The sequence below is a fragment of the Camelus ferus genome, chromosome 13, assembly GCF_009834535.1.
Source record: "Camelus ferus isolate YT-003-E chromosome 13, BCGSAC_Cfer_1.0, whole genome shotgun sequence".
Taxonomy (NCBI): Eukaryota; Metazoa; Chordata; class Mammalia; order Artiodactyla; family Camelidae; genus Camelus; species Camelus ferus.
This window is the reverse complement of record NC_045708.1, coordinates 55,632,172-55,658,494: the sequence shown is the minus strand read 5'-3', so window position 1 is coordinate 55,658,494 and position 26,323 is coordinate 55,632,172. Positions and strand designations below refer to the sequence as shown.

At 39.3% G+C, this 26,323-nt stretch overlaps 1 protein-coding gene across 1 annotated transcript in view; it reads left to right on the top strand.

Annotated features, from left to right (window-relative positions):
* The window catches only part of ERICH3 (glutamate rich 3), a 102,382-nt gene that overhangs the window by 33,587 nt on the left and 42,472 nt on the right, over nt 1-26,323 (top strand). The window contains 5 exon segments of the mRNA XM_032494578.1: nt 1,808-1,879; nt 3,765-3,893; nt 8,538-8,696; nt 12,978-13,196; nt 23,141-23,321. Coding sequence (XP_032350469.1) covers nt 1,808-1,879; nt 3,765-3,893; nt 8,538-8,696; nt 12,978-13,196; nt 23,141-23,321 — 760 coding nt within the window.

The following is a 26,323-nucleotide window of genomic DNA, read 5'->3' as shown; positions in this document are numbered from 1 at the left end:
AAAGATTGGAGGTGGGAGGTCAATTAGGAAGCTGTTGCCAGAGGGTGTGGGCTAACGCAGTCAAAGATGCCGGGGAGATGCAGCTGTCTGCAGAGATCTGGGGAGAGAGACCACACTGACTGCACAAGGAGGAAAGGAGGCACTCAGAGCAACTCCAGGGCTTCTAGTTTGGTGGTGTGTGCCTCATGGGCCATCAGGAAAAACAACACGGGCTAGAAAAGAACCTTCCAGTGGTGGAAAAACGTGCCCGAGAGAGTGTTGTCCTGGGAGCCAGGAGGGTCTCACCAGCTGCCAAATGGTTAAATAAGGTGACTACTAGGGTGAAAAAAAAAAAAAGAGAAATTACATTTGACCCAGAGGATGAAGACATCAGTGGCCTTGGGGAAACTAGTTTCAGATGGTAAAGTCGGGGTGGGAGTGGGTGACTGCAGTGAGCGGAGAATAAATGGAAGATGGAAAATGGTTGGTAGTGAATTTAATAAAGTTCAGCGGTAAGTGGGTGAGATAAGAGGGAGAGAAGAAAGGTTTCAAGAAGAGGATTGATGATTGAGGCTGCAGGGTCCCAGCGGCAGTAGGAGGGGATCAAGCACAGAGAAAAAACCCCACTTTTTTAAAAGGACTCGTCAGTCAGACACTCTCAGATGTATCTGAATGATTTCAAATCAGATTGTGAGCAGATTATTTTTACATGAGGTTTATTTAAAAATTCTATAATGAATATATTACTGACAATTTGGGAATCACAAGAAACCATAAGAAAGGAAAATCACCATCCATAAGCACACATCCCTCCCCTCAGAGATAACTGCTGCTAACATCCTCACACTCCATCTTAGTCTCTCTCCTGTTCATATTTATACATTAATAAAAGCATGCTACGTTGTGAGAGGAGCATGGTGTTTTTGAAAAAAAAAAAAAAAAAAAAAAAGCCTAACAGGCAATTAGTGTCAGATAGACCAAGATTCAAATTACAGCTTCACCGCTGACCGGATGTGTGACCTAGGGCCAGTTCAGGTCCTCTGCCTCGGTTTCTTCATTTGTAAAATGAGGCTGTGTAGCAATTGGACTTGTTTGTGGAGAGACGATGGACAAACTGCTCTTTCCCAGGACAGGGACAGGCACACGGTGTGAGCTTGACCAGCTGTATTTCTGTGCTGCATCCTACTTTTATCTGCAGCTCTTGCATTTTCCACTTTTTGAAACACAATCTTTATGAATCTTATTTTTAAATTTGTATTTATTTATTTATTTGTTTATTTATTGTTTGGGGGGAGGGGAATTAGTTTTGTTTTTTTTTTTGTTTATTTAATGGAGGTATTGGGACTGAACCCAGGACCTCATGCATGCTAAGCACACACGCTACCACTGAGCTACACCCTCCCCTGCTTTATGAATCTTATTTTAATAATTATTTTCTATTCTGTTATATGGATATGCCAAAAACTTCACCACTCTCTTGAAAGTTTATATTGCTTCTGAATTTCTGCTTTGAGAGAAAATAAAACCTTTCAGACAGCATCTTTGTGCATAAAACATTTTTTTTTTATTATTCAGATTTTCCCCTACGTGTAGACATGAAATTTATCAGTTAGAGAGTAGGAACACTTTTAACTGCCTAATGTATTTTAGGAATTGGCTTTCCAAAGAGTTGTACCAATTTATATCCCCACTTGCACACTTATGCAGGTGATTCTTCTCCATCTCAACGACAGGAGGGGTAATTGAGAATCCAGTTAGCTGGTGGGATTATTTTCCTCTAAAAATTATTTGCTATAACTGATATGATTCTTTCCTCCTGTATGCTTAGTGTTACCATCAGCTTGAAATTAAGAAGAAGCTGGAGACCTTAGCTAGGAAGGAGCGAATGCAGAGATTTAAGGTAAGGGGTTGACATAACTTCTACTTCATAATATTATTTCATGCTTTTGAAGGCCAGTGGTACTATCATTGGAGTACCTTGGGGCACTTTATTTGGGGGTAACTCATAACTGAGGTCAAATGATCGTTCCACCAAGCTTAAATCTTGGCCACCTCTGTTATGGAAGATCATGACAAAATAGGAGCTGCTGTGTGAGATAAATTATTTAAGGGGGTGTGGAGGGATAAATTGGGAGTTCGGGACTTGTAGATACTAACTACTATATATAAAAAAGATAAAAAACAAGGACATACTTTATAACATGAGGACTATATTCAATACCTTGTAATGGCCTATAATGAAGAAGAATATGAAAAGGAATATATATATATATATATATATATATATATATATATATATATATATATATATAAATGAATCACCATGCTGTACATCAAAATTAACACATTGTAAATCAACTATGCTTCAGTTAAAAAGAAAACATAAAAAAATCGTATGAGGCACAGATCATTCCAAGAAAAACCTGAAAACATTCTTCTCAAGTTTGAAATTTTGCTTTTGTATTTTCTTGATTGATTTGTGATAGAGGCCAAAAGATTTGTTTGTCATAAGAAGGTAAAAATAGACTGTGATGTTCCCAATGTGACGGAAAGCACGGCACTTTAAGAATTATCCATCCAATGGCACATTTTCATGTGATCAAGGCCCTTGAAAATATATGGTAGGAAAGCATAAGATTTAGACATTTTGTGAAGGCATTTAAAAATCCCTCGTTTTCTACTTTTGTATTTGATATTCCTTCTTTGCAGTGAACTTATGAGATGTATACATTTAAATCAAGAGCTGAGAGATTCAATTAGGCATGTTTGAGAGGTTTCAGTTTAGGTTGGCAGTTTTACTCAATTTCTTGAGCCATTCAAACCCAAATGTTGTTCTTCATTTTGTGTCGTATTACAAGTGCGGGGATTAAGACACATTTCACAAACTGATGAATATTCGTAAAGCTTCTGTAGAATAACTTGCCATAGGAAACAGTAATTTTCCCTCTTGCCTGATAGACTCAAATCTGTCTATTTTATCTTGGTCAAAAGATATTCTTGTTATAAAAGTGTTGTTTAATAACAGGAAGACAGGTTGTTTCTCAAGATCAGGAAAGTTGGTTTGTAGCGATTTGTGGTTAAGTCAACTTTGCCAGAAATGACCTATATCAAGGGCTAAGTTACGGATTCTGTAATTTCTCTGTATGTGGTTGGAGAAAATGTTTACTGGAGGTAAAGAGTGACCAGCACGGCCTGAAGTAGTCCTCTGTTCACTCTCGACCAGACTGCCAGACACGCTCACGAGGTGCATGGCATGTTTTGGCATTGGCAGAAGTTCGTGAGAGACACTCTAGTTCCTCCCTGTACGGTTTTAACTTGTAACAGTTTTCACTTTATGACTGCACTTGGGGAAAGACCTATATTTTAGGTCCTCTTTATGTAATATGTAACCCTGTGCTAATGGCATTATGTAATTATTTTTTAAGGCAGAAAAGTAATACGTTCTGGGAGTTTCTACCGATCAGAGTAGTGAGGAACGTTGTGCTTCTCATAGTGATCTGCTTAAAGTGGATTAATGACTGTTATTGCTAAAACCAAGGATACACTGCATTTGAGCACAGCTATTTCTTTGGAGAAAGCTTATTCTGTGACCTGCCTCTCACCACCACACCCAGTACAGCTGTGGAACCTTTTCCCGACTACCGCGATAGTCCTCAGAAGGAACACTTTTGAAAAGAATGAGAAAGGACTTCTTTAGTCATAAAACATCTCTTATTTGATGGGCACTAACTTAACCCACATGACTAATTCTGCATCAATTTGTTCATTCACTTTCTTATTCTTAGGGAGAGCACATGAGATGGACTATAGAGAATAACAGGCCAGTCCTGTCTCCCCGCCCCCCAGTTGGCCCAAAGACTAACCAAGGCCATAGTGTTCTGGTTGATGGAGGACATTGTGGCCCAGTAACACCGGTGAGTCATACTAAGCACTCTGATGAGGCACCAAGCCAACTGATTAACTTATGATTCCTTATTACTCTCAGAAAGCGTGCTCTCTGGGTACGTGGCTGTATAACCCCGCACATCCTACTGAATGAAAACATAGTCTTGTCTCCATTCAACTCTGTCTCTACTGAATGTCCCACCTCCCATCAGTATCATCCCTGCCATATCCATTGTCTTACTGTTAGATTGGTTTTCTTGAAGTGCAGATTACTTACGTCACTTACATGCCTGGATGCCTTCACTGGCTCTGCATCACCTATAGGAAAGCCCAGGTTCTTGACCTGACATTTAAGACCCCAAGCCACATGACATCAATTTAGCTAGCCCAATACTTTTCTCCACGATTACCCTTTAGCACCCTACGGTGCAGCAGAATTGAACTGCTGGTTGTTCCGCACGTGTTCTGTATTTTCTGACCTCTGGATTTTGTTCTTGCTGTTCCCTCTACTCTCACCTTGTCTGTAAAGCCTCTTTATGCACAGAGATTCAGTGGTGCTGCCCATCATGTTGGGCCAGATACTTGAACTTCTTTTATGAAAAGTATATGCACATCCTCTAAGATAAAAATAATTAAATGCATGGAAAGTCTATTTAAAGAAATTGCACACTGACATTTCATTCCAGTTCAATTCATTTATAACCTAGGAGTGGTATTTGCTTGAAGGAAGGTGAGGTAGCTTGAAACAATGCAGATACAGGAAAAGATTTGCAAAATATGTGCTGGAGGTTGATGGTTTCAGTTGTAAATGAACCACTTGATTACATTTCTTCTCGCTTTGTGTGGCCTAATCTATTTCTTTGTTAGCATGATTTTTTTTTGGATTGCACAATATTTATAGAGGAATTGCAATGCTTTCACAGATTGTTGAAGTAGGTTCATCACATATAGCGTTAAGCTTTGACACTTTCAAAAGGTAAATATGTTTTGATGTTTCCCGATGAACAGCTCAAGTTATGAAAAGCAACCGTCTTCCCTTTGTTGTTACCCTATTTCCAGGCTTCATTTAAATGTATATGTACACAAATAATTCTTTTATTGGGCGGCAAATTCACTAGACTCTCAAAAGCTTTTCCTGGGTGAAACAAAAGAAACCATCAAGTGCCGTTTTCTATCTTCCCACCTGTTTCAGAGAGGAAAGAACCCTTGAAAGGCTTTCTTTTCAATTTTCCAGCTGAACACCCTCAATAAGTAGTTTATGATACATCCAGGAGATCTTAATGTGGCAGGAGTGAGAAAGTAATTTTAAAATGACAGGAAACACTGACACCAGCACTTCAGACGCCTTTCTATCTGGGAAGCCAGGAGGCTTCACGGGCTCACCCGCCGTGGCGCTTCTGCACCATAAGGGATGCTGACTGTGGCCTTGGCATTGCAGTTCCCGTTTTACAGAAATTCAAGTCCTTCTTTTTGTTTTCCCAGCTTGGTTACAGATCCTCTAAATTTGACTCCCGACCTCCAGGTGCCACCGAGATGAAGGTAATAACCCTTTTGGGATATTGCCCTCCATTTTTCTCTTTTAACTTTCTTGAGTGAGTAAGAAAGCATACGGTGAATAGTTGTTGCTCTTGGTCACTAATTGCACCTAAACTTTCAAAATAGCAGCTAGGTTTTTAGCTGCACCGTTTCATTAAAACTGTGGAAAGTCTTTCAGCTAATTTCGTACATGCTTGGAAAATTCACCCCCAGAGATCTTCTACTGAGAATTAGAAATGCTCAGCTAAGCTGAGTAATCACCAGGTCGTCAATTGCAATTCACATTCTGGTACAATTTTGAAAATGTTAAGCTACAGTGCCATATTTATTCTGAGAAAATATACTACGAACAGTTTAAAATGTAGCAAATTTAAGGTGGCTTCTGATGTGAACCACAACAGTTTGTAGCTCACAGCTGTTAGCTGAATGGTGCAGATTTGTTTTTGGAGATAAATGTAATCAGTTAAACATTTGACTGCCACATTCATCGGACTGAATGATATCTGTGTGCAAATGTGGGGAAGTAAAGTTTAGAGCACAGCAGCCAACAGATCATGTTCCAGTTTATGGCAACCTGCTTTCTGAATCTTACGTTCAGTGTTTTTGTGTTCAGTTGGATTTTTTGACAGGAGAGAGCCTTAAGGCATATTTGTTTTCCAGAGATCAGAAGAATTCTTTTGGGTGATCTAATTCCCTTGTTCAGAAAACTTCTAGTTTGATTTTTCTTTGTAGGTGTTGAGACCTTTCACCCTTTGGCTTATGTAGGCTTATGTCCTGTTTCTTTAGATCAAATGCTGCTCTAGTCCATCCACTTGGCTTCCTGTGAAGGTTTGTGTACTGAGCCCACAGTTAGGACTTTAACATAAGGATGCACTCCCTATACCCACACACATGTGTCTCAGCTCGTGTGCCATTTCTGCTCTAGAAGTCATTAAAATCTCAGACTCCTTTTGTGCCAGTGATCTGCTAAATTTAGTCTGTTGCCTTCATCCACGTGAGCCACAATTGAATATCACTCTGTGGCTATTCCAGCCAGAGAGAAGGAGATAAGTGGACAGTGAGGACACAGCTCTTCCTTCTCAGGGCATGATCTAGAAGTTCTGGTATAACTTCCGTTCACATCTTACTGGCCAAAACTGAGGCATACATCTAGACAGAGTTGCAAGAGATGCTGGGAAATATAGTCTTTATTCGGGAGAGCAATGTTCTGGATAAACATTCTATTCCGTGAAGAAAGGAAAATAGACATTGGGGAATATTGTCTTTGCTACCCTTCCCGCGTCTGGCTCACAACTGGCTCTTCAGACGTGGATGTGCAAGTGTATCATTCCTCTTTTCTACTCGTCCGTTTTCTTCTCTTACTCGTACATTAGGATAAAATAGAACTGCTTTTGTGAAACTTTAATTTTTACTGGTCTCATTGACTTATTTCAAATAGCTTTCAGTTCTCAGTTCTGTTAGTTCTCTGGTATTTTGCTGTTATTGTCCCTTTGGCAATGTCTGTGTGCTTCATTTGGCACTAATTGTCTTGCATCGCCATTAGATGTTAAAAATTACTTTTTAATCTCCTCATAGTGACTAGAGTTGGAATCCAGTGTTGACTTAACAGAATCCGAGATTTAACAACATGTGACATGCTTGTCAAGATGGTACCCAAACCAATTTTTGGTGGTGGGAGCTTCCCCATTGCCATTTTGTATGTATTTATACAACACATTTCCAGAGTTGAATATTTGTTGTCACCAATCTTTAGTGTCAGTGTAATAAACCTTATTCATGAATCATTTATATACCATCCTTCTCACACTCTCTTGCCCAGATCTGCATGTATTATTCTTAACAGGCTTTCTACTATTGTATTGTAATAGAACCACTGGGCCCAAAGCCATTTTTTTTCCATTTTTGAAACATTGTTGGTCTTTATACTAAAGTTACAATGTTCTATCAGTGCCCCAAAAGGCACGTCTTATGCTCCGAACTGGCACTTTTGGTATTCTCTGCAGTACATTCTTGATTAGAAAATGCATCAGTCAGGGTCTCAGCAGGAAACAGATGGCTTATACAAATAGGGTAATTAGGAAGGGTTTAATAAAGAAACTGTTTACAAAGATGCAGGCAAGGTTAAGGAAAACCAACAAGGGATGTAAAGCATGCTGGGGTGAGCAAGATGGGAAACCACACCACCTAGGCCTGAGGGGGAGAAGAAGGGATTAGTTACTGGAACCAGCAGGCAGTACCTGTCAGCTTGGAGAGGACTTCCTGACAGGAGCTGTGGACCTTGGTGGAGGGACCAGCTGTCCCATCATGACCTTAGTGGGAAAGATCGAGGAGCATTAAGACCCCAATCTCCTTCCCTCCAGTCTTTTGATCTCCTGCTAGTGTCTTTCATTGGCCAAATCCAACTGGAATCCTGGGGTTAGTTGATGTGGTCCTTAATAAAGGAATGAATCCCCACAGCCAGAGCAGAACAGAAAAGACAAAGAAGAGGGGCCGATGGAAAATATCCAGCCTGGAAAGCATCTCCACTTATACAGTGTTTTCTGAAGTCACCAGTTACTATTTTTTTATTTTTGTTTTCTTAATATTTCAAGGAAGAGGTTGAATAAATGGTGATGGGTTAGAGTTAAGCATCTGCCTTCCCTCTTTTTGAATCATATTATTTGCATTTACTTCAGCACCAATCTTAAGACTTAAAGGACTCATGCTAGAGTTGATGTTGAAAACATTTAAACAGAAATGAGTTCATTCTAATCATATCCCTTTAGATCTCTAAGATAGGAACATTACTCAACTTAACATTCAATTGAGCAAAGCCATTCTATGTACAACATCAATTAGGAATTGTCAGTGAGTTTTCAGTGCAAATAAAATACAGGAGCCTAACAGAGAACATCTCCTTTATCTAAAATGCCCTATAATTGTGGCATTTAGGTATGTAGAGGACTTCCATACCGTATGTTTTAACAAATACTTTGGGTCATAAGTGTATGTATAATGGAAGGACATAATTAAAGTTTAATCTGTTCAGTGAGAAGGCACCATTAATTACTCTAGGCAATTTGCTGAGTTATTAATTGGCTCTGGAAACATGTCAAGATACTAATTTAAATGGAATTTTTTTTCCCTTAATTGTCTAGACAACTCCTCGACCATACACTGCCCCGGGAAATATGCAGCCTCCAATTCGATTACAACCTCTTCCCAGTAATATTGCAGTAGGAACTGTTCCAAAGATAACTTCGGGGTCCAGATCAAAAACCTCACTGCTGGAAAATGAAGCTCCGTTTCCCATTGGGGTAAATGTTATGTCTTCAAGGATTATCTTTTTTTTCTTGATTCGAGTATTGGATTATCACAGCCTTTACAATGCTAGATTCAATTAATCTACTCAGTGAAATTTATATTGTGCACTTATTAGGCACTTACTATGTACTTCTGTTTAATTATGTCTTATTTTAGTAAAAGGTCAAAGATTTATGTCATCTGAAGAGAAACCAGAGTGCAATTATGTCTAACTTTAATTGGAAGGCCTGTAATTTCTGTGTTACTGGGCAAAGAGCAAAGAATAGTTCTATAGTATATAAGGTGATCTCTCATTAATTTGAAAGTTTGTATGAAAAACAAAGAGGGACTTTTTAATAGCTAACTATGACTTCTATAAGAATAGACCCAGTGTTGACTGCTTCCAAATTTTAAATGCATGAGACCTAGAAAATGACACTTTCCAAGGACAGGTTTGCATTTACATGCCGACTTACTTTACCATCAGTGTATGAAATTGCTTCAAGTTTGACTCTAGAGAAGGCTGGCTAAAGAAGGAAAAGAATGTCCATCTTTTAAAAAAATCCTGAATTTAATCACACACAGAAGCTTGACTCTGCTTCCTTCTCAAGGTTATGTCTCAGTCAATTGTCACTTATTTTAGGAGAGAATAGGAAGGAAGGATGGTAGCCATAAGATATGAGTTACTTAGAGAGGGAAGGATAATTGGGACAATCAGTATTGTTTGCATTTCTAGGACCAAGAAGAACCATTTGCCAGCTTAAGAAAGAAGCTGTGTCACGAGTATACTTGTAATTATGTTCAAATAGGTGAATCTCATTCCATTCACTATTGGGAAAAATCAGACATATGAAATGAAGATATTTTAACCAAAATTGACAGATAACCTTGACACTAAGAAATTAATTCAAGTAAATGATTGTATTCCACAGTAAAAGTCTAAATATATCCCTAAAATGGTAAATAATATTTTAATCCTTTTAAAATGTATTTCCAGCTTGTGAAGCACTTTTCACAAACCTTACTTTAATAGTAGTTTCTCAGAAGGCAGGAAAAATGAAACCAAAAGCAGTGGCATGTGTCTAGGGAAGACTGGGAAAACTGCTTAGAGCTAGGCAGGAACTTGCTGGGTCATGAGCCAATTAGGTTGACACTTTCTGGGACCTAGTCTCCACTTTGAAGGTCCAGAGATTTCCCATTTCAAGCTAGGGTCCAGGAATGGTCAGGTACCCAAAAGGTTGTCTCAGGCTAACTAAAATAACACATGACATGTCCATTTTTCTCACTATAGTAAATCAAAATAGGGAATCAAACCAAAATTAGGGGCCTTGAACTCACCAGCTGTCAAATAAATCCAACTTGTAGAAGCAGGACATTTTCCCCTGCAGGTGGACTACCAGGTCACAATGAGAAGGTTGCCTGGTGAGTGTGGAATCAGAATGAGGGGATATGGTAGAATGGAACGTTACTGGCATCAGGCTAAGATGGCCTGATACATCTGTCTCATCTTAGGAATGGGCTTGCCAAAGGTACCAGAAAGCTCAAAGGTCTTCGGCTAAAACCCTCTCTATCCTCCAGAGATAACTTTGCCTTTAGGACTGGAAATATTCAAATGGGTGGGATGTCCTCTCCCCTAGATAGTACTCAGATGGGCACTTTCCACGTTTGCCAAGGTGATTATATTCTTTTCTAAGCTCCTATATCTATTAACTCTGCTTGATTGGACACATTTTTCTCTTAGGTATGTGGACACCATCAATCAGGTAATATTCAAGTTCTGGCTAGGGAACGATTTTCCTTTCAGGTGATTTTCCAAATCTGCTCTATGCTGCTGGGTGGATTTATTAATTAAACCTGCACAGGGCCTTTTATTTTACTATTTCCAAGTTTCAGGGTGTGAGGGAGGGATAAGTACTTAATGGTGGCTCACTTGTGCTGCAAAGATTGAGACCAATTCCATGTTAATGTTAGCTAGCGAATCACACTTGTCATCCAGTGAAATTTATTGGGCACAATGCGCTAGGCATTGGTGGTACATCAATTATCAAAACAGATAAAATCTCTAACCTATTAGAGCTGACACTGTGATGCACATAGGCAAAATATACTGCCAGGAAAGACTTGCAATGTTTTCAATGGCATTGGTGATGAAAATTACTTAATATAAAACCAGACAAGAAATTCCTAAAGAACAGCAGTCTGCATGATTGCTGAGTACGTAGTGAGCACCCATCAAAGAGTAGAGAATGTGCACATGGGAGTTGTTTGAAGTTTAAACAGACTTATGCAGGTTGAAATTTCTAAATATCAGGAGTGAGGATCTTTGATTTAGGCAAAAGCAATTTGGTCAAAACAGGCTGGCTGAGATGCAGTTGAGTAAAAATAATGACTTGATTGAAAATGATTTGCCGTAGAATGAGAGCCTCTTATACACTATTGACATGTGTAGAAATTGGTACAACTATTTGTGAAGGCAATATGGGGCTATCTATCAGCATTTTAAATGAACATGCTCAAGCATTTTAACATATAGGAATTTATCCTAGGAACACACACATTGCGGAAAGAATTCGATTCAGCAATATTTAGTATTATAATATTTGCAATAGTGAACAGTTGGAAGACACCTAAGAATTCATTGTTTAAGAATGTTGTAGTATATTAAAGTATGTTAAAAATAAGGTAAAATTATTTGTACTGCCATGGTAAGATGTCCAAGATGCTTTGGGCTAAAAAAAGGCAAAATAAGGAACAGAAGGTTAATTTTGTTTTGATTTACTAAACCATTTCCAAATAAGGCATGCCATTGATTGATAACTATTTAGAAATGTTTAAAAAATCTCCAGCCCACAAAAGTTCTGGATTCATTGATTTTATTGTTCTTATTATCTTATTATCACTTCATTAATTTGTTTGTTATTACGTCAAGGCACACCATCACAGGAAAATTGGAAAAGGTAGGAAAAGAAAAATGAGAATGTAAAGAACACCTGTGACATCCAGCATTCTAATAATTCTAAACCCCTCTGTAAATACCTATTTAAATCCCTTTCTGTTCGTGTAAACATGGTTTTCAATCAAAACATGGGCTACACATGCCTCTGTTTCACCTGGTTTTGCTTATTCAGCAATGAGGCGTATTTGGAGGATGACTTCCTTTTCTTAAAAGTAGCTTTTCACGAGTTAAACATCTCAAAATAAAGAATGCATTGTCTGAAAATGAATTTAAAAACACACCAAGTCAATTGATAGAAAATGGATTAAAATGATGAACAATACCTTAAAGTTGGGGAAAATACCTCAGATATACAAAAATTATCAATTTGGGAAAAGTCCAGAGACACAAATGTACCTGAAAAATATAATATAATTATTGATTATACCTTTGGTGCTTTTTCATCATTAAGGTAATACATGTTGACCAGACTTTCAAATAACACAAAGATATGGAAAATGGAAAATGGTATCCCTTCGAATGGCCCAAATCCCGAAAGTCTTCCAGTCATCTCTGGTTTTCTCAAGATTCACATATAAGTTATTTAAATGTGTGCTCACACTGCATGAACATTTTTATGTCAGGGCTCAAGACGAATAGATTCACACTATTCTCTTTAAAGCCTGGTGAGACTCTATTCTAAGAACAAAGCAAAATTTAGCTAAATATTCTCCTATTGACGGCCTTACTTGTTCAACTAAAGTGTTATACATATGTGTGTGTGTACCCTTATACACATTTATGTAAGTGTACTCATGTAGTTCTCTGGGTGAAATTCATTCCTACAAGTTGAATTTCTAGGAAAAAATTAGCTGAATAGAGTCTTTGGGTCAGAGTCTGGGTCTTTGGTTCCTTGAAATCATGTTATCAAGGAATGTTATAACATCTGAATGGGTGAAATCAATGTAAAAAAGTGCAAATACCCCATTGTTAAGTGGACTAGCCAACACTACTTCAAAGTACAACACTTCAAACCTTTTCATTTTAAATTGTTTAAATGCACCATTTATTTAATGGATAGTCGAGGGAAATATCCCGAAAGCACAATAGAAATGCCATCACTCTGTGTTTGGTTTAAAAAGATGCTTAAATAAGGTGAGAAATTCAGGAAAATTTAACTTGCTATGGTTACTAAAAAAAAAATGCCATTTTTTGACAGATTGGAGTGTCTTGAGTTTGCCTGTTGATATCAGTTGTGTCTGCTTGCAGTGGCAGTCACACAGTCTCGTCTTTAGTTCTGGGTTATGCTGGGCAGCACTTCTATTTCCCTGGTTCTTATTGTCATGAAATGTGATTATAGGGCAAGAAGGCAGTGATGAAGTTCAGGAGCGCTGTGGACAATTCCCAGGGAATGCATCGATATCAACCTCTGAACATTAACAGTTACATGATGCCTATTCCGCCTCCTCCTCCTGCCCCCAGTGGAAGACTCGCAAGGGAAAACAGACCTGAAACGTGGAGAAGGAGAAGATTCCGTCCAACCACTGCTCCAAATGGCTTAGAACCTCTCTTTACCAGGGTGAGTACGGAATCAAGTTTTCTTTTATTAAGTTAGCACTGATGACATTGCACTGTTAGACTGCTAGGTATGTAGTAAAATAATCCAGGGAAATCAAATGCAAAATGCCTTGCAGAGGGAATGTAATAATTTTATAAGCGTAGTGATTGTAAGATGAATGAATAGGAAACCAAATATTTGAGTAGTTCAGCTGAGTAACTTATCATAATTGATAAAAATATCCAGTAAATTTTGTGCTCAAATTTAATTTGTACTATACCCATTTCCAAATCATTTATTTCCTTTAATCTGCCCATTCAATCACATGTTATCAGAAAGTATTCTAACATTTAATTTGTGAAAACTCAGGAGCTTAAATATATCAAAAAGCACAATGTACCATGTAAAATAATTATTAAAGCTCACTGTTAACAATTTTTGGCAAATTACTGTATGATATTTAGAAAAATTTTCTTTTCAGTGTTCCTAAAAATACTGTAGTTTTTTGTAATTATCTCTTCAAAATACTGACGAAGAAATAGCATTAAGGTCACTTTATACACTTATAGGCCAGTATGAAGGCAACAGAGCTCCCAATTTTTATGGTGTAAGAATACAACTAAGAGCAAGTATATGTAATTTTTCTGACTCTTAGCAGATGTCTGGGTCAACATGTCAGTGATGGAGAATCAGGGAGTGACGTGCTGACCATGCCTGTGGACGGCATGCTGGCTCCTCAAAGCCAACCTTTATTTACCCCTTGTCCACATCTCACTTCCAGCAGCTGTCCCCACCAGTGAGTTTCCTCACCAATAACCTTCTCGAAAAATTGGGACTGTTTTCCTCGTGCTTGTTCAGATCCCTTCCTTTCAAATCACCTGTTCCCAATCCCCTTCCTTTGTTCCGGTCTCTGACAGAGCACTGTAGCCCTCATCCCTGAGGCCCACCCTCCACCCTGCTCCTTGATCTTTTCCTTTTCCGCTGCCTATGACACCTTGCGTCATCTGTCACTCTCCTCTCTAATGTGGACTTTCATTCCTTCCTCTAATATTTGTCTCTGTCCCTCAGCATACCCAGGTCTTACAGAGAGTAACCAAGTCCTTTCCTCACATTCTGTAGCCTGAGACTCCTGTTTCCTCCTGTCCGACTGGAAAGTTCTCTGAAAGGCAGTTTGCTGTTGCCTACAGTAACAAACAACCCCAGGCAACTTGGCTTCCAACCACAAAGGTTTATTTCTTTCTCTCATTACTGTCTGTTGCTGGTCAGCTGCAATTCAGGGACCCAGATGGGAAGAGCAGTCCCTGTCTTGGCTATGTTGGCCTTGTGGATGGAAGAGTCATGGAACCCTTTTAAGATTCCATGTCACACCTGAATTCCATTGCCAAAGCCTGACCACAGTGGAGTGGGAAGTATCTTCTCACAGTGAAGGGCAGTGAATGTTTGGAGCAATGATAGAATCTGCCATATCCACTGAGTTCCTTTGAACTCTGTCTGCTGGCATTGGTCCCCCAGGCCAACACACATGCTCTCTTGAAGGTCATGGCCCCCACTTACATAAACAATGACTTTCTCATCATCCTTATCTGGTGGCAGCATTTTATTTTCTGATGTTAAAATATATTACTGGGATAAACTCCACCAGCTCATATTTTTAAAGAAAGTTTAAGTGTCATATAAACCAAAGAGTATGTAAAATCTGTATGTGTAAGTTAAAAAACAACAAACACTCATGGACCCACTATTTTTCTCAACAAAGTGGAGCACTTGTCACATGAAGAGCTCTCTGTTTTGTGCCCTGTCACATCCTCTACTCCTTCCCAGAGCAACCACCATACTGATACCCATGTTAACTGTGTCCCTGATTTTCTCTGGAGTTCTAGTACTTACATGCATAAAAACTTCAGGAATAATCTCAAACCTAGCATTGTAATGAAACGATAACACTTCCAGGAGTAAAAAAGCTGAATAGAGCCTTTGGTTTGATTTTGATTTAGGTTTGGTCCCTTGACAGTTTTAAGACCCTCTTGTGGGGAAGTGAGAGAGGACAGGTTGTGAGTGTGCCCTAGGAAAAGGGGGCCCACCAAGGCCAGGGCCTCATGTGGGCCAGACACTGGCTGTTCAGCAGGAATATGGTCAGGCGAACAGGCTTCTGTAGCTGGGCACAGAGGAGAGAGCAGCAACTTCTCCAACCTGTAGTCATGACAGGTGAAGCATGGATAAGCATCTGAGCGGGCCTCCCCTGGGTGTTCTGCATTCAGGTTAGAAACACAGCAGGTGTCAGCAGGTATCCTGGCTCTGACGGACCTTGGCATGTCTGGCTCTTGAGTTCACAAGCTTTCAGTCTGACTTGGTCTTTTTTTTTAAAAAAGAACTTCTGTTCTCTCTTGTTTGGAATCCCTATTTGAGGAATGTTGGAACTACTAGATGGATGCTCTAATATTCTTACCTTTTCTCTCCTGTTTCTACTTCTTTGCCTCTTTGCTCTACTTGCTGAGAGATTTCTTCAGTTTTATCTTGCACACATTCCACTGACATTTTTCTTTTCCTGCCATGTTTTAATTCCTAGAACTCCTTTCATGTTCACCAAATGTTACTTTTAGAAAGTGTCTTATTCTTGTTCTGTATGGTTTGGTTCTTTGGTACCTGTGGATACTAGCTTTGTGGGCTAATATATGCTTAAGTTTTGTAAAGAATGTGATTCACTAATTGTTGGGAGCCGAGTTCTGTAAATGTCCAAAAGACAAGAAATGCCAATTATGCCATTCTTATTTTTATATCCTTAGCATTCTTTTCTAGCTGCTTGGTCTCTCAGTTCTTGAGTCCTAGTGATAATTCTTCTCTGTAGTTTGTGGATTTGTCAGTTTCTCCTGGTAATTATGCCAGGTTCTGCTTTGTCAATGTTGAGAAAACCTGGTTATATGCTCTAAGATAGGGTACTCTATCCTCCGGGTGAAGTGATTCTTTGTTATTAAAAAAAAATGATCCTCTTTATCGCTTACAACTTTTGGCCTTCAAATTTATTTTGTCTAATAAAACCCCTTATTTTCTTTAGATTTTATGTGTATCCTATATAAAGGAATATATGTGTATTCCTTTTACGTTCAGTCTTTCAATGTCTTTAGCTTTAAGCTCTAGGCTTTAAACGTGTTTATGCAGCATTTGGGTGCTTTGTGTTTATTTCAATCTGAGAATCTCTTTTCCTTTAATGAGTGAGTTTAGTCTGATGACATTATTTTCTTTGGTGATATATTTAGACTTCCTTCTCCTACCTTATTTTGCATTTTCTACTCACCATGGTTTTTCTTCGATCGTATCATTTTATGCTGTTATTGCCTCTTCCTTGAAACTTCCCTCTCTTGCCTCCACAGAATTCTGCTTTCCTGGTTCTTTGGTCTCTCCTTTTGCCTCTTGTCTTGTTCCTTTGTGTCTCTTTCATCTTCAGCCCTAAACCTTGCCATCACCGTGGGCTTAGACCTTGACACTCATTTGTCTATTCAGAATGTGGTCATCTTCCATTCTACATGGCTTCGGTAGCTTTCTAGCTGGCTCTTGGATTTGTCACTTGTGCCTAGGTCCTGGGGTTTAGAATAAAATTGGCACAGTGGGGTAAATCATGCACTTTTACTTTAGTATTTAGGTATATTTTATTTTGACCTAGAAAGAGTCATTTAAGGAGAGGTGGCTCTCATGACTATTACGTATTAAATTCATTCTTTCCTTTTGTGACTACTAGCCCAAAGCATCCTTCAAATGCTCTTAAAAGGAAAGAAAGAAGTAAAAGGAAGAAAGAGGCAAAGAAACAGGGCTTGCTGGTGGCCCACAACCTGTTCCTCTGAGAATGTGTACAGCAGGTCCCAGGTTTCTGTGACCTGTGTCTCAAGGTCATGATCCATGAGGCCGAAGACTGTGTGGAGAGTGCCCAGCCCACCACATTGCTTCTGCACCCTGTTGCGTTCTAATGCGGGGATACGATACCTGCAGAGCTTTACAACACTTTCACAGAACCTGCGAGACTAGTTAGATTTTGCTCTGAGGTCTACCTCACCCATCTGCAGATTTTCGTGTTCCCACTCAGGACTGAAGTCACCCACTCTACACAGCAGCCTGCTGAAAATGAGGGAGGTCCTATAAATAGTGACTATAGGTGTGAAAATCCAGGCTTTCAAATAAGAACCCACTTAACCATTATGTGAATCAATTAAAAAAATAAAACACACTGTGTTTTATTTTTTTATATGTTTTGTGAAAGAGAGGGCAAAGAACTTCTCCAGGCATGAACTAGTCCAGGCTTTCCCCATGTCTGACTGAGGCCCCCATCCACCTCCCAGTCTCCAGATAAGCCTTGTGTAATTACAGATGCCTGAACAACGGGTAGGAAGTTAGCAGATAGAATCAGGGAGCAGAGGATTAAAGGCAGAAGGGGAAAAAGAGAAGAAGCAGAGTCCATTTCAGTAGTAGATTCTACAGAATGATGTTAAAGTAAACTTTGTAGAATAGCTCCCAGCATGTTTCTCCCCTGCTTGAAACCTTCACTAGCTTCTCCTTTCCTAAAGAAAGTAAGTATGTTCTTCTGCCTGGCTGTTTTAAAATGTAGATTTTCTTATTATTCAGGTATGTTGAGACTTGTAGATCAGGAGACAGTTGTCATTGAAAAGACAGTTTGTCACTGACAGTTCTCAAGAGGAAGGAACATGCCCATATATATTAGTCAAGGTTCCATCCAGAATATTGCATGACCACGTATCTGAGCTCTGTTGGCTCAACTAAGTGGATAGATAAAATGAACCATCACACCAGCCCATGCAGGGCCACACAGGGAAGCACCAAGATTGTCAGGGGTGCACGTGGGAGGAGGGGGTGGGAAAGAGCCTCTGTTGTGGTTTCTGAGGGAAGGAATGGGTGAGGCAGGTAAGCAGATTTAGGACTGAGCACTGTGAATGATTTTAGCTGGCTCTGGGGTGTTGGGGCCGTCCCGAGCGGCCTGGGACCTGGTCCAGGGCCAGGGAATCTTGGCCCAGAGTGTGAGAGGCTGGGGGAGTGGATGTGGGCTCTCTGTTGGTTGGTTTGCACGCAAAAAACATTCTCCCCAGCAAGTCATTACTATCTCTAGGAACTGATTAGTCCTGGGAGGGGCAGTGTCCCAGGGCCAGTAAGGAGCAGAATCTCAAAACATCAGAATAAAAGGACGTGCTTAGTGTCCTAGCGTTCAAGGGCTTTCAGATGTTGGCCCCTTTCCAGCGTTCTCTCTGCTCCTAGCCGAGCCAAACTGAACTCCTTTCTATACCCTCAGTTGGTTGGTCCACCACTTCCCCATCTCAGGTCTATGCTTTTTTTTTTTAAATTACTTTCTCCCAGAAATTCTTTTTCTATGAGGTGCCCATGAGTGCCTGAGAGAGAAGAGTGTGTCTCCATACCCGCCCTTCCCTGGGCTCAAAGGCGTCACGCTCTACAGTGCACTTCTCTGCATCGTAGTAGGATCCCTGCTCTTCCTCCCTGTAAGAAGCCTTTGTTACTTTTCTTACATCCATTATGATATTCTGCTTAGCACAAATACTCATGTACCTTTATTATTTCTCACTGCTACTCTCAGATCATGAAGGCTGTTGAGGGCAGGCATTTGCTTTTATTTAGCTTTAATCAAATGCTTATTAGTAATGTGTTCATAAATGGATGTTGCTTTCTTATCTGCACAGAAATTGCAAAAACTAAACTTTTAATTATACTTTTTAGCATAAGAAAATATTATGGGTGTCAATTATGCCTTTCAGATATAGCTCCCTTTTCTCCAACCATGAATAAAGCCTAACAAATATTAGCTTTGAAAGATTGCATATTTCTCTTGTTTGACTTAATTTAAGGAATTTTTAAAAATTTTCTTTCTAGTCAGTGCATTATCTTGATATTTTTTTCCTCTTGGTTTTTCTCACCAGTAGACTCAGATTTAAGAATGAAAAAGGAAAACATTAGCATGATTTTGATATATGGTAGTTCAACGTATCTCATGGTAGGCTTGATTTATTTTAGGCAAACGTTTTCCTTTAAACAATGCTTTTGCTTAAAATTAGCATTGCAGTTTGGTAACTACATAACTAAAAAGAACTGAAGAAACATTTTCAAAGTCCATTCAACAATCAAAATATCTTAACAGCTGGCATTGTGGATTGTGGAACAAAACCCTAGAAGAAAGGAAAAACCAAAAATGCTCCTGGGTGTCAGGGCAGACCGCTGTGTTAAGGGGATCCGATTTGGGGGACTTCTCACCAAAAGCCAAATCCAGCTGGATAATTTCCAGCTCTTAACAGAATCAAGGAATCCATCCTGTTGAGGGAGATGAGGAAGGGAAGTCTCGCATGTTAACCCAGCATCCTCAAATTCTGGAGCTCAGATACCTCCAGAAGGCTGGAGACATCTGGGGGCATGTCCTGAATAAGTACTGAGATATGGGTTACACGGTAACAAAAATAAAAAAATGGGCAAGAGGAAAGTGAAAAGAAGACACATAATAAAAGCAAAGGAGGGAGGAGGCGAGAACAGGAGAAAACAGCAAGAAAGAGCAGAACCAATTGAGTATAGTGAGGACAGGTTTCCATCAAAACCAGTGGCTTCCTGCGCCTTTAGGATGTGAACAGTCTCTTCTTCTGGCTCGTGTCAGAATTTCCTCTCCCTGAGACTGAATCAGAGTCAACATGGGGACTGTCCACCACTCTTCATGGGCCAGGCTTCTTATCAGTCTGTATCAAGGCTAAACCAACAAAGGTGGTGTTTTGTTGAATAGGATGCTGGTGAACCAGTTTTCATGTTCTGGGACCAATTCACTGAGTTCCTGCAAAGGTAGAAAAGTTCTGATTTAGCATGGGGTCAACCTACTGTTGCTTTTGTCTCAACAAAGGACAGAATGTGGAATTGTTGCATGTCTGTGTCCAGCCCTTACTAGGTGTCAGCACTGGCTGACACGGGGCATAAAGATTGGTAAAACACTGTCCTTTTCTACTGAGAGAGAGGAGTAAAAGGAAGTAGTGTCAATGCCACGTGACTTACAGCTATACCTATCTCGAGATTAAAAACATGGTGGTCATACTCTGGCCACTACAATTAATTCACTTGCTGGACCTTTAAATGTAACACAAGAAATTGCAATTGTTGAAAAGATAGGGTTAGAGAATAGAAGACTTTTTTCCTTGTTGTCTGAGGAATGTTGGATCTTATCCTATGGATACTGGGGACTTTAAGCAGGAGAGTCACATGATCTATTTAGTGACAGGAGGCAGGAGATTTTTGAAGGACACCGGGCTAGAAGTGCAAAGACCAGCTAGTAGGGTGACCGTACACCCCAGCTTTCCTGAAACAGTTCAAATTCATGCTCTTTTTTATAGCATGCTGACTAGGAATTTACTGCAGTGGTTGCGGTTAAGACTTTATGATGTCCAGAGTTCATCAGGGCTTGGCTAAGAAGATTCAGAGGAGTTGCTGTCCAACACTGTCAGCAAGAACAGGTGCTTTGACACCTACAGCCTCTTAAACCCCCTCTCACACAGGCCTGGGCAGTGAAAAGTCAATTGAATGCTACGTGTTACAAATATGTAATGGCTGAATGCTTAACCATTCAGTAGGCTTGCTGTTAATTTGCCATCTCAGATTGTACTTGCCTGAGAAATCCGAAAAATGAGAAGGAAAGTCGTAAGCAACTGGTCAAGAAAGTAAAAGAGTTGGTCCTCAGTTGTGCAGGGGCAGGAGCCTCGCTCCTGATCTTACAATGCAAATGAATTTGCTTGGAAGGTTTTGATACTCGCTTGAGGACAGTAGAAAGGGCCGTGAAACCTTGCTAAAGTTTCAGCAGTCTGGGGTCATTATAACCTTGGAAGATGGTAAGTATAGAGGCAGTTTAGTCAACTGAAAGAAACAATTGTTTGTTTCTTAGTGCCTGTATTTAATCATGAGCTGTCACTCCTATCAGAACCCAGAAAAGGTTACTTGGTGGCAATAATTGGAGAATATTTTTAAAAGGAATGAAGCAGTCAGACCCAAGAGAAAAGAGATGTTGCTTTCAGGAATGCACTTAAGCAGGAAAAAAAAAAAAGGAACTAAGAGTAAATGAAAAGGGTGAAGAGCTGTCATTTCCTTTATTTTGTTTTTAAAGCTTTTCTTCGTTCCAGTTTTTCATTTTGCATAGGAGACAGGCCTTTCCTCTACCTTAATCCCACTATTACCTTGTATTTATATGCTGCTTATCCCCCAGAAGCTCGCAGGGCTATCTCTGAATCCACAGCACTTTAGAAAGAATTGCTTAACAAAGTGGGATGCTTTTACTTAATCCATCATAGCATTAAATGTTCTAGTGGGGGCTCGGAGCTGGATTTGCCTTAGGCTGGTGACTGTGCGTTGGGCTGCACACGTGTGTGTCACGGCTCCTCAGCTGCTCAGGCAAGAGGAAACATGGGGTGATTTTGCAACTAGGAGCCAGGCCTCCCATCAACCCTTTGCCTTCAACTATGACTCAGGGCGATGTTGCTAATCTGCAAAGACTTACCCAGCTTGCTGGTTTGCCTTCATGGCTCCTGTTGCCCCTGAAACTTTTCTCTTGATTATTTCTCTACTTGGGAGCTCTGTTTGTCTATAGGCAGGACAATTTGCTCAGATTTTAAATCTCAGGCTTTCCCACCAATTTACCCTTTTTGGACGGTCATTTGCAGATTTTCGTTTCATCAGATTTACTTTCTCTGTTTTTGCTTCAGAGGAATAGAATCGAATGAGAAAAAATCCTCTGAAGTGGAAGGGGATGGGTTTGGAGAGGGAAATATTTTAGTAGTTCCTTCAGAATTTTTTTTCAGCTTTGTCATTCTTAGTAAAATGCCTGCTTCTAAGGCATATGTAATTCAATGAACTCAAGCTCAAATAATTGCCTTGGATTCACTGAAAGTTAGTCTCTTCACATTTTTCATTTAGCTAAAAATTGATTTTTAGAAAAGTGAAGTAGATTAAAAGTAATTCCTGGCCTCTGTTTGGTTCTGGAAATCTACAGCAGTCTCCCTGGGCCCTCGAGAAGTATCTCAAGGAGCCATTCTTTCTTCTCTGCCTCCTCTTCCTCTTCCATTTCCGGCTTCTCTTTCCTTGTCTTCCTCTTAAATGTTAGGCAAACGCTGCTCATTCACTACTGTGCAAACACCAGAATATCACCTAGGAGGCAAGGCATTGGACATTTAGTCCCTGGCATGTAAGTTTTTGTTTATTTTATAAATAATTTAAATTGGTCAATGCCATAGAATATCAGATAGGTTTATGAGGTGATTTTTTGTTGGGTATATATTGTTTAATATTAAAAATCATATCAATAATGTTGTTTTTTCATTGAACTAAATGCCTCCTGTGGAACTGGCTAATCCCGGGTACATGGCATACGTTGTTCCTGTTCCTCAGAGGGGCCGTCGAAGGACTCAGGTGTACGCATCTCCCTCTCACGTAGAATAAGCCCAGGGAAGGAGGTGTTGTCAGTGCTCGCGTGTGAAGATCAAACACTCAATTACAAAAACAGTTGCCAAGTCACAGTTCATGTCCACTCGAATTAGAACAAAATCATGTCCCCAATGTTTATTTAATTATTTGATTTGAATTTTTGTTTTGAGAACCAGCTCAAAGATCCAAGGGTAGTCTCCTCTGGACGTCATTGGTCTTTCTGTTGTATATAGAACACACACACACACGTAAACAGTAGGTGACAAACTTTATCCAGACCCCTAGCATTTATATCAAAAATACAAAGCCAAAACATATAAATGCTCTAGTTGTTGAAGGAATGTGTTTTGTAACGGGCTTGGCTTTCTGTGCACTGTATGGATTGACGTTTTATAAAGGTCTTGTCACGAGGTACATGAAAATTGCCTTTTCTACTCTTTGTATTACAATGTCATCTCACTCTGATTAGAAGGTAATTAGTTAATAAGTCCCCCCTTTTTTGTTGTTTATTCTAGGATTCAAGAAGGATTCATAAAACACCACTGCATAGTAATGCAGCTATTACAATGATCTATTTGGGGAAAAATGTGCACCTAGCTTATGATCACTCAGACTTCCGTGATGAAATAAAAGTTTATCAGCAGCACTGTGGTGGGGAAAACCTGTGCGTCTACAAAGGCAAGCTACTTGAAAAAGGTACACATAAAATGTGAATTTTTTTAATTGCTTGCAGTTGATGCTACGGATAAGCTATTGTTGATATAATATCAAAATGACTTCAATCACTATGAAATTATGCATAACCAGGGACTTATAAACCAGCTGCCTAAAAGTAAATCCAGATTTACTGCTCCATGATTGAAACTGAAGCAGCAATTATTCTTGCAGATTGCAGAAGAAAGAATTTGGAGTGATTTAACCGAGTAACAGATTAATTTTGAGATAGAGATATATGATCATTAAAATGTTGCCCGAATAAACTGTCCCCCAAATTACAAGTTAACTATTTGACTTGCCATAGTGAATTATATCACACATTATTCTAAGAGAAAAATGCCAGATTGGTAATTTGTTCTTTAGAAGTATGCTGAGATAAAATCACAAAACCAATAAGCTTCAGGGTGAATCACACCTAAATAATGCGGTCCAAAATTTGGCTAAATGCTTTTAGTACACTTTCACTTTTATTTGATCATAAATTCATGTTTGTTAGCATAAGATAATTTTTATATCCAATACAGGGTTTCACATATTATACCAAAGTGGGTTTTTTTGTCAATATTTAGTTCTGTGGAAGAACAATAAAAGGAAGAAAGCTTACAGGATTATGTTTGGCATTTCCTTGCTTAAGAAACTCTGGAAAGTAATAGTGATTTTACTAGTTAAAAGAAATATTTATATTTGAGTAATCTTGATATAGACTTAGAGGTTAAGGCAGGAGTTGGGGGCATACATGGAGTTGTTTGTTAAAAAACATTTTTCACAACGAAAGTTGTTACTTTTAGCTTTTCTGATTTCTCTCATCAATCAAAAACAGTGGCTATTAATTAAAAAAAATTAAAATACTTGAGAAGAACTATATATATTTAGAGATAAGATATTTAAAACTTTCCAGCATAAGACCAACTTGAATGTTGGTCTTAAAGTAAAATATTATATATTATAATGATATATATAGACAGAGAATTATTTAATGAATTGTATATATTATAGTAAAAAAACATTTTTCTTTATAAAAATATTAAATTTCTTTAAAAAAATCATGCTCAATAATGCTAGAAACTATTTTTTCCCGTTGTATATATTTGGCTAGAATGTAATCTTCTTTGTTTCATTTTCTCATAGCATTTGAGAGTTTGTTCGTTCCATTTTGTAAATGGGAGGAATCTGAGTACAGTGGCTTCCCAAGGTCACATGTTCAGCGCTGTCTGGGCCGGGTCCAGAGCAGATCCTGGCCCCCTGAGGCGGTGCAAGACCCTGTTTAGTACTACGCAGCCCCAAGTAGCTGTTCTCAGTAACAGAGGGTTTCCTGTATTTTCATAATATAAGGGGCATGAAACCCCTAATGATAGTGATGAGATACACTTGTTTTTATAGAAGTGTCACTTTCAACTATTAATTTAGAAGAATTGCTGAAATTAGCTATAGACTGAGATTGAAGTTAACATAATGAAACTTTTCCTGGGTCTTAGATCATGCTTTTTTCAACAAAATGCATATATAATGTCTATTTGACTGCTGGAAAATGTGGTACATCCGAATGAGAAAAGAACAAGACTTAATGACTTTCTGGGAGATGATATACACTCTGTGATAAGATTGCAGAACCAAAGGTTATGGGAGGGTGTAGCTTGACTGTGTGTTACTTTGCATGCATATTGATCCTGGGACTGACTTTTTGTTATGTCATTGGACAGTCTTGAATAATAGGATGGAATAGGGACTTAAATAATTGAATCCTGTCCACACAATAATTTTGTCTCAGCTTGCCCTTGATTGCCAGGAAAGTAATTGTTCAAAATTGAAAAGTTGGTTGGCTCAGAGTTGACTCGGGGTTCAACAGTCTTAGCAACTTAGCTGGACTGAAAAGAATCTGCCCTTCTTACAAAGCAAAGTGTGCATGATTCAGTGCATTGTGAGTAGGTTTTTAAGATTTCTGTTTTTTAAAAAAATGGGCTTTTAACATTAGGCTAGGAGCAGTAAACTCATTAAAAATGTGGCCTCTGTTAATTTGCCTTGCTTTGGGATGAGAATAACAATACAATTAATTATTTAGGAACATGGCAAGTGCATCTTTTATTGTCATAGTAATTCATGATGTCTTGTGGTTTGATTTTAGGTGTCAGGCCACAGACTGATTGTTTATTATTTCTGCAAATTGTAAAGAGTCCATTTCTTCACAGGCATTTTTATTTACCATTCATCCTTTCAAACAAGGCAAACCTTGGCCTCCTGGGTTCGTGTGGATACAGAGAACAAAGTAACTTTTTTCTGGCTCTCTTATAACCTCTTCCCATTCTGCTCCATTTTCTCGTATTTCCATTTGTGCACTGTTGTTCCGATCTGTGCACTCCTCATTACTCCCTCACGTGCACAGCTGCTGCCCCACTGTCCCCCTGCCTCCTGCCCCCAGCCCCATTCTGATCTCTTGTCTTTTCCTGTGCTATTTCCTTTGTCTGCAACAGGACAAAGGATTTTAAATTCAAAATAGTATTTTAGATTCAAATCTTACCCATCTTTGAAGATTCAGGTTAAGGCTGTGAAGCTTTCTCAGCTGACATCTGTTCTGTGTTATCCCTCTCTTGATGGCTTTGGCTCTTAGTCTACACCTGAGATGGAAGCATTTCACCGTACTGTCATTTGTTTTGTTGCAGGAAAATGGATCACAAGAAGATAGTCTTGTCCCAGGTCTTGGGCACGTCCCTGGGACTGTGCTCTGCTAAGTGAGGGTCCCTGTCTTGCACAGGAAAGAATTTAAGAGTGAGCCATAGTAAAGTGAAAGCATGTTTATTAAGGGAGAAACACACTCCGCAGACAGAGTGTGGGCTGTCTTGGAAGGCAAGAGAGTCCTGGAAAACGGGGTTCTCTCGGGTGGGGTGGGGGTTTCATTTTTAGGGGCTCTGTAATTTCATATGTGAACAAGTGGGAAGATTATTCCAAGTATTTTAGGTGAGGGGCAAAGATTTCCAGGAATTGGT